General features: G+C 46.5%; 1 protein-coding gene across 1 annotated transcript; it reads left to right on the top strand.

Annotated features, from left to right (window-relative positions):
• The first annotated feature begins 1,439 nt into the window (after positions 1 to 1,439).
• SUB1 (SUB1 regulator of transcription) lies at positions 1,440 to 7,838 on the top strand. The gene is made up of 5 exons (XM_069745988.1): positions 1,440 to 1,557; positions 3,351 to 3,423; positions 5,269 to 5,397; positions 5,751 to 5,859; positions 7,241 to 7,838. Exons 2-5 carry the CDS (start codon positions 3,352 to 3,354, stop codon positions 7,318 to 7,320), a joined length of 390 nt encoding a protein of 129 aa, XP_069602089.1. The 5' UTR covers positions 1,440 to 1,557; position 3,351; the 3' UTR covers positions 7,321 to 7,838.
• The last annotated feature ends 6,840 nt before the right edge of the window (positions 7,839 to 14,678 follow it).

Raw genomic sequence — 14,678 nt, 5'->3', positions numbered from 1 at the left:
AATGCACGTCACAATTTTCAGATTTATATTTTTTAAATAATTAGAAATCCATGTATCATTTCCTTTACACATCACAAATTAATCTGCAACCTTTTATTATTATTATTATTATACATTTTTATAGCGCCATTTATTCCATGGCGCTTTACATGTGAATACGGGGCAAATATAGACAAATACATTAAACATGAGCAGATAACAAGGCACACGAGTACATAAGGAGGGAGGACCCTGCCCGCGTGGGCTCACAGTCTGCAGGGGGTGGGTGAGGATACACTAGGAGAGGGTAGGGCAGGTTGTGCGGCGGTTCAGTAGGTTGAGGATCACTGCAGGCTGTAGGCTTGTCGGAAGAGATGAGTCTTCAGGTTCTTTTTGAAGGTTTCTATGGTAGGCGCGAGTCTGATGTGTTGGGGTAGAGAGTTCCAGAGTATGGGGGAAGCACGGGAGAAGTCTTGGATGCGGTTATGGGAAGAAGAGATGAGAGGGGAGTAGAGAAGGAGGTCTTGGGAGGATCGGAGGTCGCGTGTAGGTAGGTACCGGGAGACCATGTCACAGATGTATGGAGGAGACAGGTTGTGGATGGCTTTGTATGTCAGTGTGAGGGTTTTGTACTGGAGTCTCAGGGCGATAGGAAGCCAGTGAAGGGCTTGACACAGGGGAGAGGCTGGGGAATAGCGGGGGGACAGGTGGATTAGTCGGGCAGCAGAGTGACCTGATGTTTTATTCCAGAGAAATCCATGTTTTCTCATTATGTAAATTAGCTATTAGGATCTATGGGCGGGACATAGATCTCCCTGAGAATCTGCCTTCAGAGATTGGTGTAAATGAAGATGGCGTTACCAGTGTGAGACATGTACTGACTGACAGTCCAATCTCCTTATCTATGTCTCAGATTACACATGATCAGAATTTCCATAGGAATTTCATCCAATGTGGCCTCCATTTTTCCTATAGGTTGTTTCTGAGCGTCCTTCATACATAATTGATTGATCCTCAAATCGGTAACATCCTGCAGACACCACGACGACATATCGCATGTGGTTAATTGGTTTTATGGGACTATCGCTCAAAGTTCAGCTCTGTCAGCCACTTACTCTTCCAGGTAGCAAACATTTCATGGTCAGGCTGCCCCTGGTAACCTGATGCTCATTTAGGAGTCAGGAAAAGACTTGTAACTAAGGGTTTTATTACAATTTTCCCACAAGACCGTATCAAAATCTTTTCACGGTTGTCACATTCTTGTGAAATCGCCTTATAACGCTGATAAAAAAAGATTTTTCACAGAAACATCTTTATTTCACGACAGGACGTCAACTGAGAGTCGGTATTTGCCAACCACAATGTGGCCGAAATTTCATCAATTTCACCCTTTACGGCATGACGTCATCGGTTGGCAAAACCAAGTCAGTATTGCCAACCAGAACACTGGAATTAATACGCAGACGTCTACGTCACTTCCGCTCACGGTCTCGTTTTCGCTTCACCTCGTGCAGCGCGGTCTGACGTCACTTCCTGTCGGAGACGGTATTCTGTTACATCGGTTGTGAGTGCGGACAGGTGAGTGTTCGGTGTGCGGGGACGAGAGGCGGCGGCGGCGGCTCTGGCTGTGCTGGGGCAGCGGAGGCCCGGAGGGAAGGGGGAGAGCGGCTGTGGTGACCGCGCTCCTCCGCCCGCCATTGTGCTGCAGCGCCGAGTATGGCGGGAAACTGCCGGGCGGGCGTATTGTTCCCGCACAGCCTCAGTGCTGCACGCTGTGGCCGCAGTATGGCGCTTCTTCTCTCCCCTGCGGCTTGTGGGGCTGACAAGGTGCCATGATGTGTGAGAGCAGAGAAAATGGCGCTAATGGGAGATTCAGGCGCGGGGCTGTTGTCCTCCGTTACCAGGGAAGCAATGGCGGCAGGCATCTGTTACTACGGACCGCAGCCGATCATTTCTCTCTCGTGCTCCCCCTCCATTTGTAGGATGAATGGATTCCTCCATTCACATTGAATTTGATTCTAATGAGCGCTCCCGAGCTGGGACATTCCATTCCTCTGCCTGGAGGGGGGAGGCAAAAAGGGTGGGGATAAATGACATTGCAAACAAAGCAGGTCACCCTGTAATATGTTTTCCACAGTTTTTCAATTGGGGTTTAATAAAAACTTGTCTTTTACGGACTTTTTTTTACCTTTTCACGTTCAACTTTGATGCGGTGTGAGATCGTGATTCATCCGTGAGGATCGTCAAGCGTTCCAAGTCCTGATAAAGCCGAGCTCCCTGACTGATTCTCAGTTAACTCATTCTGTAGCCAGCAGTAATGCAACACTGACACTAAAGAAGGTGCAAGATTTATCATAAAACCAACGCCAAATGCTTTTTCACTCACCATGCACCCACTGAAGCCCCTCCAGCTCCATGGATGGAAGCCCCTGCGTCACACCTCCCTGAGGAGTGCGAGAAGGCTCACATTCATCAATCCTGTAGTAGCAGTACCGTTCCATAAATATGGGGTTTTATACTTTTACTTTTTAAGAGGCGGTGCTTATGCCATCAGGAGCCTAAAGACACGCCCCTGAGAAGCCTAAAGACACGCCCCTGAGGAGCCTATCAGCCACTCCCCTTTTAAAAGCATGTAAAAAATTTGAACTAAATAAGAAAAAAAAAATCTGAATATTAAAAAAAAAAATCATTAGGGCAGCACAAATGGTGAGAGGTCCCCTTGATTCTGGGAATATCGTTTCGTCCCCAATCTCTGCCATTGCTGGGGGTCCGGCTGCTGTGACCCATGGGGGTCTGACTATGCTCCACCTCCCATGCACACAAATGCATCATAGACATTTAAGGGCCTTTTTTTTTTTTTTTTTACTTTCACAGTTGTTGTCAAGGTTCTTGTTTTCCGGATGTTTTGCAGACAATTACGACTTATTAAATGGTCACAAAATGTTGGACTTACACGGTTGTCAATTTGGGCGATATGTATAATCGGTGCTGACCGGTTCAACAGCTTCCAGAGGGGGAAGGAGACTGACTTTTTGATGAGAATGGTTTTTGGGGGCTGTAGTCGGAGATGTCATCTGATCGTACAGACAGGAGTTGGAAGAAAATAAAATGAAGACAGATGTATAATCTCTTCGGTTTTTAAATGAACGTATTGTACAACGGAACGGAAAGCTCTGCAGCTTCCTAATAGAAGTCGTTCACATCTTCATAATGGAGTAAGATGGACGCAGAGCCGCAGGCAGAGGACGGCTCCTGCGCTCCATTATCAGCCGGGGTTATTCAGCTGTCGTCGGCGTTATTGTACAATTATCGCAGTTTGCCGTCTGCAGGACGACTTGTGAATAAATACAATTTTTTTTTCTTCTTCCCAGGATGCCTAAATCAAAGGAGCTGGTGTCTTCAAGCTCATCCGGGAGTGAATCCGATAGTGAGGTGGATCAGAAGGTGAGGGGCCGTTAGTCTATCGTTATCAGACTGGTGCCCCCAGGAATCTGCGTACATAATGAGGCTTAGACCACCAGATAATTGCGTATTAAGGGGAAGCGGTCACCCGCGGACATATATGACCTATTAATATGGGCATACAGGTGATAGAAATGCTACACTAGTCCTACCTGTATGCTCATATTAATGGTCTTGTTGTGGAGAAATGTTCTATTGTCTTTATGCTTATCATTTCTTCCAGGCTTCATGGTGTGCGGTTCCTGTAAGGAATTTGTCTTCATTACAATACTACCACCTCCCCCCCCCCCCATGCACATGTTTTGGCGCTGGAATCCCGCTCCTGCGTCCTGCGCTCCCTCAGAAATACATTCCTCTTCCTCCCTTCTGTGGGCGCTGCATTCAGGGGTCTTCTGCACTCGCGAGTCATTGTGACCTCCAGTGTCAGCGCTGATAAGGTTCTCTCCCCACGTCCTCCCAGCACAGTCATTGCTAGGAACCAGGTGTACATGGCGATGGCTATGCAGGGAGGGAATGAGGAGAGCACCTCATCGGCGTGCACAAGAGAGGTCACATGATCGGAAGTCGACTGCGCAGATGATCCCTGAATGCAGCGCCCATAGGAGGGGAGGTAAAGGTATGTATTGTGGAGAGAGTGCAGGGCACAGGCGCGGGATTACTGGGCCATAACAGACGCCGATGGGAGTGGGGTAAGTATCACAATGAGACGGGGGGAAGCGATTTCTTCCAGGCACAGCACACCTTGGAGCCTGGAAGAAATCATGTGCATAAAGACAGAATACAACATTTCTCAATGACGAGACCATTAATATGAGCATACAGGTAGGACTAGTGTGACATTTGTCACCTGTATGCCCATGTTAATAGGTCATATACATCTCAGAAGGACAGATTCCCTTTAAATGATACAGCTTCTAACATACGCGTAAAACACACGTAAAGAAATCCAGGCGTATGATCGTATCTGGCTCACTAAAAGGGTGACACAAGCCACATGGGGTTTGTGCTTGTTATCTGGTTTATGATGTTGTATTAGGTGCTTACCTCATGCAGCACTGTCATAGGTGATGGTACTGATCGCTGGGGTCTGTTTTCGGCACTGCTGGTGATAGCGCTGCGATGGGCTATTCTCTGATAGAGAATGAATGGAGGGAAGGTGCACATTGTCGCTATCACTGCGTAGAGGACGCAGCAAATTGCATTTTTTTTGCGTCCAAAATCATGCCAAAAAAGGACGCATGCGTCACAAAATGATGCGTTTTGCATGCTTTCTTGTTTGCGTTGTGCGTTGCCGACGCAGCACCACACAATGCAAATGTGAACGTAGCCTAACTCACATTATTGTGCACATCTCTTGCTCCTACTTTTCACAGTCACCCATCCGGTCCTTGTCTTATCTTTTTATCATCGCCGCTCATTCCGAATTCACACTAGGCCAGGATTCCTGGTGCTGATGAGGGCATGTGCATGTAAGGTGGTGACGTGAGCCGCTATTTCGCACCCTAGTAAATGTCGCAGGGGTCCGCACACTAGGCTGAGACCTCCATCTCTGAGTGCGATTTCACTGCGAGCGTCTGTGATAAGCAGCTGCGACAAGGAACAGACCTTGAGGTGAGGGGCTGTGAGGTTTTTATTGCCCTTTTCCAGATGAATCTGCGCAGAAGCAAATTAACATCAACAAAAAATCCACCTTTCGGCGATAGTGAATTTCTATTGTTTTTTGTAGAATTCGATTCCAAACAAATATATCCTTTATTCTGTACCCCATTCTACAAACATATAACATTAACCCTTAGCTAAAATACTTCAAATGTGTTTGTCTTGAAGGCAAAGAGAAAAAAGCAGCCCCCATCAGAGAAGGAAAAGCCGGCAAAGAAACAGAAGTCCGGAGAAAGCTCCAAGGGATCTGCCTCCTCCAAACAAAGCAGCAGCAACCAGGACGACAACATGTTCCAGGTACGTTCCCTTTGTGAAGAATCGCACCATCTGCTCGCATCAAGTCTCACCTGTTTAATAATGGAGAGCGGGTGCAAGGCCGGGCGGGCAGCGGCTCGAATATCCGGTCCCCTTGATATTCTCGTGCGGACTGGACCCAGCCAGGTGTGAACATGTGTCCAAGGGGCTGAACGAGGAGAACTAGGGATGGGAGCTGCAATCTGTCACATGTTGGTAAAATCTCCGAAGAACAGGATAAATCGGTGCCTGTGTCTCTTGGTGTGCAGAGTCCCAGAGATTGAAACCATCTAATATCTATGCTGACAGCTGTTGATTTTCGATTGCTAAAATGCACTTTTCTTTTTTTCCTCCAGATTGGAAAAATGCGATACGTCAGCGTACGTGACTTCAAAGGAAAAGTACTCGTGGATATTAGAGAATATTTTATGGACAACCAAGGAGAAATGAAGCCAGGAAGAAAAGGTAATGTTCATCTTCACGTCATTGTCACATTAGGCCACGGCGACTTCTGGTCTACAGAATAGTGCAGAGCAGTCACGCATTTTCCTCCCGGGAGGAAATGACTGAGCGTTCGGAACAATTCAGCGATTGTTGGGAACTCGCAAGGATTCCTTTTCAATATTAATTACATTTATTTAAAAAAAAAAAAACGTGACTAAATACTTGTGGGAGCCGTGGACCTTCACAAGATGGAGACGAGAACAGCCATTACAAGTTTGACAACAAAGTTTACACAAACGTCAAGTCTATTTATTTTTTTATGTTGCTACTTCTTTTTTTTTCAAAACATGTATATAGTCAAGGCGCAGGCACTTAATAATGTCTTTCTTTCTGCTAATTCCCTGGTTGATGACTGCAGATGATATGACCGCTGCCACCAGTCTCTGGCCTCAGCGGTGCTACTATAATGTACAGTCCGTGACCATGGAGGCCAGTGATCAGCTGCCCCGTGGTTGCACTGAAGAAAGGGGATCAGCAGAGAATTAGCTGTGGGGGGCATGGCATATGACGCATATTTACATCATATGTCGTGTCCCTGACTTTGATGCGGGCACTGATGCTGAGCCCGCATCTTTCCCCACACATAACAGCTGAATTAATCCGCTGTCATGTGCCTTTAACAGCCGAGGGTGGATCGGTGCTTGGCCAGATAAATCTTGTTGTCAGAGAGGATTTAACATGCTGCCGTCAGAAGCCCGTCATTCCGGCCGCCTGTTGGCGCCCCTGTCACGTGATCATGGGGCGCCAATGGGTTATGCTGAAGACTCTGTGCCTGTCAGTAAAATACTCATGTGAATGCTGGCTCTTGTTTTTTTGCTGTACATACCAGGGCTGAACCACTGCCATGTATAGCACAACCAAGCAAGACTATTGTGCCTTCAAGTCTCCTAAAGGGGCTACTAAATAAAGTAGGGTGGGGAAAAAAGTTTTTAAAAATGAAGAAAAAAAAAAAAGTTCAAATCACACCTTTTTCCCCACTGAAAATAAAACGTCGAGTTTTTTGGTTTTTTTTTCCCCCCTCTTTTTCACACAGATGCCCTTTTAGGTCACTTCTATACTGCAATACAAATGTATAACTATAACCATGATCTCCTTTGAAGCTCTATACACTTGCCCTTGCATGGTCACCAAATGTTGGAAAGGTGTTAAGGCCTGGAGCTTAGTTCCAGACCAGCTCCCTTGGCAGGAGTAACGTCGCATCCCCTTTATTCTACTGATCGGTGGTGGTCCTGGGAGTCGGGTGCCCACTTATCAAACTTTGCTGAGTATTCCTGTACGTTACCTGTCGGCTGTCGTCTTCCGCAGCATCAGATACACGGTCCCGGTGTCTTCTGTTTTCCAGGTATCTCGTTAAACCCCGAGCAGTGGAATCAGCTGAAGGACCAGATGTCCGACATCGACGATGCAATAAGAAAGCTGTAACCTCCGTCCATCGGAAGATAAAGCCTCATGTTTTACTTTTAAGCACTCTCTCTTTTTACATTTGTTTTTCTACTTTTTGTTTTACAAATTCTTGTTTTTGTTGAATTGGGAAAATGATTTGTACGATGACGCATTTTTATGTGCATTAAAACAAGGCAAAATTTGACATAACGGTTTGAGCCTCAATTTACAAATGGAGAAAGAGAATCCCCCCCGTCTTTGCCGCCCCCCATCCTCGCCGCAGCGCTGCTTGTCCTGTGTGCGTGCTCCTGTTTTCTGCATAGCTGTGAGCAGATTTGTGTATCTCGTTATTTATATCACTTTCTGTAGGAAATCTACTTAATGTTAACCAATATAATGAAGCAAAGAACGGTTCTGGGCTAAGGCCGGAAATTGCTGATCTTGTCCCTTTTTGTCATTATTATGAAGTGAATGTGTGAAATTTTTTTTTTTTTCTTTATAGATTGTTTTGTAAAATCTTAACATTTCAATAAAAGACAGACCGATAATAAGAGTAACACAGATGAGGTGCGTCTTAAAGCTGCTACTTTCTCTGAGAGATGGCAAATGGGGATAATGATGGCTCGGACAGCTGTCTGCCCTGTCTTATTGACACGCAGGCTTGGCTAAATGCCCATTATTTCGGGGGAGGGGGAGGGATTAGTGGCCCTTACATGGTGCTTGATTCCAAGACTTGGGTATCTTTTACAATGGTTGCTTATTGAGGGGCGAGTCTTCTGGCATTATTGACCCCCGATTCCCCCAGGCATTAGCAATTCTATTTGCATCCATACATACCCAGCTCCTAACAATACCGCCACCGTATAATGTAATGTGCTGTGGATCACACGTGCATTATAAAAGGATCACTTGCTGTCATATGCCTGGACCAATCCAGGGCTATGAAGTCCTTGTGCCTTGGTGCATTGCCCTGAACAGATGGTAAGCAACTGCCATGAGCAGACATATAATGTTTTGGTGACCCTACTGTACAATTATCCATCCATAGCTATCAAGAGTCAGGATGTGCCCAAAAAACCCTCACCTCTTAATTACTCCAGCCTAAGAAGGACGACGACAGTAATTTACAGGAGTCAGGGTGTACCAAGAAATACGTTTCCCCACCATCAATCCCTGTTCTCAACTATTGACATCTTGCAAGAAGAGTTCATTGATTTTATTTGTGCTAAATTCCGACCCTTTCGTTAGCTGTGGAAATGCATTACACCACGCTAAGGGATTCGTTTGGCACATGGGTGTCTGCTTCGTTTCCCTTGGGCAGGAATGGCTTGCATGCTGATTATCTGCTGTTGTAGACCTGTTGTGTTAAGAATTGAAACAATCATTTTTGGCTTCAGTTTCATTGACTGTGAAGCTCCTGTTCCTCAAAATGATTCTTTCCATCCTCCCTCTGCCCCCTTCATTGGAACGAATCTTCCCATTCTCCCTCTGCCCCCTTTCCTCGGAACGATTCTTCCCATCCTCCCTCTGCTCCTTTTCCTCGGAACGAATCTTCCCATCCTCACTCTTCTCCCTTTCTTAGGAACGAATCTTCCCATCCTCCCTCTGCCCTCTTTCCTCGGAACGAATCTTCCCATCCTCACTCTTCTCCCTTTCTTCGGAACGAATCTTCCCATGCTCCCTCTGCCCCCTTTCCTCGGAACGATTCTTCCCATCCTCCCTCTGCTCCCTTTCCTCGGAACGATTCTTCCCATGCTCCCTTTCCTCGGAATGAATCTTCCCATCCTCCCTCTGCCCCCTTTCCTCGGAACGAATCTTCCCATCCTCACTCTTCTCCCTTTCCTCGGAACAATTCTTCCCATCCTCACTCTTCCCCCTTTCTTCGGAACGAATCTTCCCATCCTCACTCTTCTCCCTTTCTTCGGAACGAATCTTCCCATCCTCCCTCTGCCCCCTTTCCTCGGAACGATTCTTCCCATCCTCCCTCTGCCCACTTTCATTAGAATTCTCCTTATTCTGACTCCTTTTCAACCCTTACCAACATCTGCAGTTTAACCAATTTCTGACAACATTTTATTTATTTAGCAACACCCATCCAGCTCCCTCAGTAGTTCCAGCGCCGCTCCCACAGGGTGTGTAGAGCTGCCCTAATACAGCCAGCAGGGCCGGAACTTTGATTTAAATAAAACACATTAGGTATCGCTGTGTCTATAAAAGTTCAATTTATCAAAATATAAAATTAAATAACCCGTACGGCAAATGGCGTCATGAGAAAAAAAATATAGGAATGCCAGAATTATGTGTTTGTTCACTGCAACATCATAAAAACAATGTCCGCTCACAACTCAAAAAAGAAGCATTCTAACAACTTAAGCAACAAATATGGAGCATTGGTTACGTCAATCTCATTGTGTTTTATTAGAGATTTGCTTGCTCGTCAGTTTAGCCTCAGTAATCCGTTTCCATGCAGAGGATGAATTACAGGCTCGATCTTATATATACGTAAGGCAAGACACGAGATTGGTTGGTAATCGGGTAAAGCAATCATTCCATTATTCTTGTTAATGTCTCAGAGGCCTCAGTTAAGTCATTCTTTCATATGTTATTTGGTAAATGCCTGTATGTTATTTGGTAAATGCCTGCTGAGTACATATTGCATCAGCCCACTAAAGTTTACTAATCGACAATGTGGCCCCCCCTGAGGTCCAGTTGCCACAGAGGTACTGCACCTCGGATGAGGTGTGGTGCTCCCCTCTCGGGTAAGGAGGGGGCATAATCCAGAACCCACACACTTACATCCAACACCAGACCTCTCAGGGCCCGGGAGGAGCTAAGTAGAGGGTGTGGGTGGAGAGAGTGACAGGAGTTGTCATGGAAACAGTAGGAGGAGTCAAAAGGTCTAGAAAGTTAGTCTGTGGGAAAGAGGAGAGCAGGCGTGAGAGACGGTTGGAGCTGGGGACTTGAGCAGTGAGGAGCTCGTCCCATCACGAGAGGACAGAGAGAGATCAAGGAAGATAGAGAAGTTCCTGACAGAAGAGGTCCTAGGGGCACAGGTAGTGAGGAATCCACTCGTGGGGCCTGTATCCATGCCAACCGTAGTTGGGTGGAGGGACCAGGTCGCAGTGGGGGAACTGGCCCCCAGACTAGTGGAGAACTACAAGGCTTAGCTAGCCAGCCGGAGGCTGTGGTATCTGTACTTACCACAACCACACACATTCGCTGAAAAGGCGGCCATATAGGATCAAGGGAACCCAGAGGACGTCGCCCGACAAAATCTGAGACTGTTGGCTTGGGACACACTGTGTGAAGGGGCAGGAGAGGAGAGAGACAGCCAGGAAAGGAACATAACAGGGTTCTGGTGGAGTTAACCCCAAGCTATCTGAGAGCTTGCTGGACCACTGACCTGGAGGACACAGCACTCCAGCTGGGGTCTGTACTATATGTTATTGTTGGCTGGAGCTGGGTACTAGTGTTGAGCCACCCCCCTAGTGTTCGAGTTCGGTTCGTCAAATTGGGGTCTGTTCGACGAATGTTCGTCAAACGTTCAACGAACACCGTCGAACCCCATTGAAACCAATGGCAGTCAAACACATAGAAAACACCTTAAAAGGTGTCTAAAAGCTGACAAACTGCTCAGAAGACACAACAAACATGGAAAAGTCACAAGTACATATATAGTCATGCGAAAATGAGGTGGAGGAGTAAAAGGAGGAGACACATATAGGCATGTCATGCCCTTCTAAGATCAAGAAAGGCTGGAGCTAAAATCAGCCTACCAACACTCAGACGTCGTGACAAAAAAATAAAAAAAAATAAATATCTTTAGGTAGAATGGTGGCGGGTCCATTCAGAACACTTTCCTTAGAAGACTTAGTGGTACCCCCGTTGGGAGTTGTGCTAAAAAAGGAACCCAATACATTCAGACTAATCCATCATTTGTCATATCCAAGGGGCAGGTCAGTAAACGACATCATCGACGCGGAACCAAGTACAGTACTAGAACGCGGGTGGCATTACCAGACAAGCTTTGGGTTCAGGTGGAGGACCGAGAGGTTGAGGAGGCAGAAGCAGTGGAGGAACTTCTAGATACAGAGGATCGACGAGCAACTCGTGGGGACGGCAAGACTTGGGACAGCAGCCCATTCTGATGTCACCATAGTTACCCAGTGCCCAGTCACCGACATGTAACGCCCCTGTCCATGTCTACTCGTCCAAGTGTGGTGAAATGCACCCTGTCACACACACAGTTTCTCAAGGAAGCGGTGATGTGTGCAACATGCTGGTGTAGCGCAGGCACAGCTTTCTTTGAGAAGTAGTGGCGACTGGGCATCTGATACTGGGGCACTGTCACAGACATAAGGTCTTGAAAATCCTCTGTATCCACCAGGCGGAAAGGCAGCATTTCTGTAGCCAACAGCTTGCAGATGGTGAAATTCAACCTCTTAGCTTTGTCATGGCTAGGAGGAAATGGTATTTTGCTTGTCAACATCTGAGGGACCGAGGGCTGGCTGCTGTGCTTAGACGGGGTTGAGTAGGGTATCCCCGGCAAACTGCCGGTCTGTGAGGAAGGTGCAGGCGGAGATCTTATGTTGCCTTGATCAAAATGTGGTCTCGATGTCGGAGAGCGCTCAACATCAGCAGGTGTTTCCACTTGCAAATGTCCTGACGACCTGCCAATCACACTGGCTGTTGCGGGTAAAGAGGTGGAAGGTCTGCGTCCACAACCATGTGCGACTGCTGTCCCCACAGTCACCGAGGATAAAGAGGCCGCGGATGCACTTGATGGGGCAGACGGTGGTTCGCCTGGCCCACTAGGCTGCATTGTAGCACAGTGAGCTTCCCACTGCAACTTATGCCTCATATCCATGTGACGGTTCATGCATGAAGTACTCAAACTATTCATTTTTGGGCCTCTACTGAGATTTTGGTGACAAATCTTGCAGACAACATGAGTTGGGTCATCCTTTGCGATCTCAAAAAATGCCCAGACTATGCAAGGCTTAGAGCCCGTGCGACCTGAAGAGCCACCACGACTTGTGCTCAGAGGCACAGTTGTGGTTGAGGATGCAGTTGTTGACGTGCTTCCAGTACTCCATCTCTGTCCAGGAAGGCGCAACCTAAGCTCGTCGTCAGACTCGTCACTAGCATCCACCTCCTCTGCTGACCTCATGGACTGGCGGACTGTGGGTTGACAGTAAGTGGGGTCTCCAACCTCGTCATCATCACCCTGTATGTTCTCACACCCGTCTCCTCAGAGCCAACCTCTTCCTGCCCTGACCGAAAAGTCAAGTTTTCGTTCCAATCAGGTATCTCAGTCTCATCATCATATTCCTCATTGTCTCCACCAACAGGAGTTACAGTTTGGGAACGAGGGTCAACATTATGCTCAGAATCTTCTTCATCTGGGCCGGGATCCGACTCACAAAGATTCTGGGCATCAGTGCAGATGCAGATAATTTCCTCGTCTGGAAACAGACCTCTGATTCCCAGACTATAGTATGAGAAAACTGCTCTGCAGACTCAACCATCTGTGTTACCCCATACTCAGACGGGCGGTTGGAGACTTGGGAGCTGTGAGGAAGCAAGTGCGATTGGGGTGGCACCTCTGAGGGCTGGAGTATTTGTGATGTTGAAGTTGAGTTGGAGGAGAGCCCATTTGAATGAGCACTTGATATCCGTTCAAGGACCTGCTGTTTTTGTGCTTCATCTGGAATTTGTAGCAATGCTCATAGCGATGGTTGTTAAGAACCACTCTCCATAATCTTTGAAACTTCTTGGAGAACAGGAGAAGTCCCAGAAGACTGGAGAAGAGCAAATGTTGTTCCTATCTTCAAAAAGGGGAAGAAGGTGGACCCAGGGAACTATAGGCTGGTGAGTCTGACTTCTATACCAGGAAAGATATTTCAACAAATTATTAAACAACATGTATGTAAGTATCTGGATAAGAATGAAGTGATTAACCAGAGTCAGCATGGGTTTGTAACTAATAAGTCATGTCAGACTAACTTAATTTCCTTCTCTGACAGAATCACTGACTGGGTGGATCTGGGAAATGCTGTAGATATAGTATATCTTGACTTCAGCAAGCATTTGACAAAGTATCTCACATAATCCTTATTGGCAAAATGACTAAGTATGGAATGGACAAGGCAACTGTTAGGTGGATTCATAACTGGCTTAGTGATCCGACCCAAAGAGTGGTCATAAATGGCTGCACATCCAGTTGGAAGAATGTCTCAAGTGGGGTACCACAAGGTTCTGTCCTGGGCCCTGTATTGTTCAACATCTTTATCAATGATTTAGATGAAGGAATTGAGGGTAACCTGATTAAATTTGCTGATGACACAAAGCTAGGAGGGATAGCTAATACTAGAGAAGAGAGAGAGAGGATTCAAAAAGATATAAATAAACTGGAGCAGTGGGCAGCAACTAACAGAATGGTTTTTAACAAGGAAAAATGCAAAGTACTACATCTGGGCAATAAAAATGAAAAAGCATATACAGAATGGGAGGAATAGGGCTAAGCAACAGCACATGTGAAAAAGACTTGGGTATACTAATAGATCACAGATTGAACGTGAGTCATCAGTGTGATGCAGCAGAAAAAAAGGCAAATGCAGTTCTGGGATGTATTAACAGAAGCATACAGTCTGGATCACTCGAAGTCATTATTCCCCTCTACTCCTCTTTGGTCAGACCTCATCTGGAATACTGTGTCCAGTTTTGGGCACCACATTTCAAAAAAGACATCAACAAACTGGAGCAAGTTCAGAGAGGAGGGACCAGAATGGTGACCGGTCTGAAAACCATGTCCTATGAGGAACGTTTACAGGATTTGGGAATGTTTAGCTTGCAAAAAAGAAGACTGAGAGGAGACTTAATAGCTGTCTACAAATATCTCAAGGGCTGTCACATTCAAGGAAAGACTAGAAGCAATGGGATAAAACTGAATGGGAGGAGACACAGATTAGATATTAGAAAAAACTTTTTGACAGGGTGATCAATGAGTGGAACAGGCTGCCACGAGAGGTGGTGAGTTCTTCAATGGAAGCCTTCAAACAGTGGCTGGACAGACATCTGTCTGGGATGATTTAGTGAATCCTGCTTTGAGCAGGGGTTGGACCAGATGACCCAGGAGGTCCTTTCCAACTCTACCATTCTATGATTCTATGATATCAGATTGTCCACAAAAAGAAGTAGACATCTTACTTTGGCTGGAAGATGGTCTTTGTTCTGCAGATGTTACTGTTGCTTTACCACCTACCCCACGAACACAACCTTTTTTCCCTTTCCAACACGCCTATTCCCCGTTCCACCAGCAGCAGGCCTTTTGCCACTCATTTTGGTGCTTTAATAATTGGCAACTCTGTATCTGTAGTTGTTGGCACAAAAAACGA

This window comes from Ranitomeya imitator, chromosome 1, assembly GCF_032444005.1.
Source record: "Ranitomeya imitator isolate aRanImi1 chromosome 1, aRanImi1.pri, whole genome shotgun sequence".
NCBI classification, from domain to species: Eukaryota; Metazoa; Chordata; class Amphibia; order Anura; family Dendrobatidae; genus Ranitomeya; species Ranitomeya imitator.
This window is presented reverse-complemented; position numbering and strand designations above follow the sequence as displayed.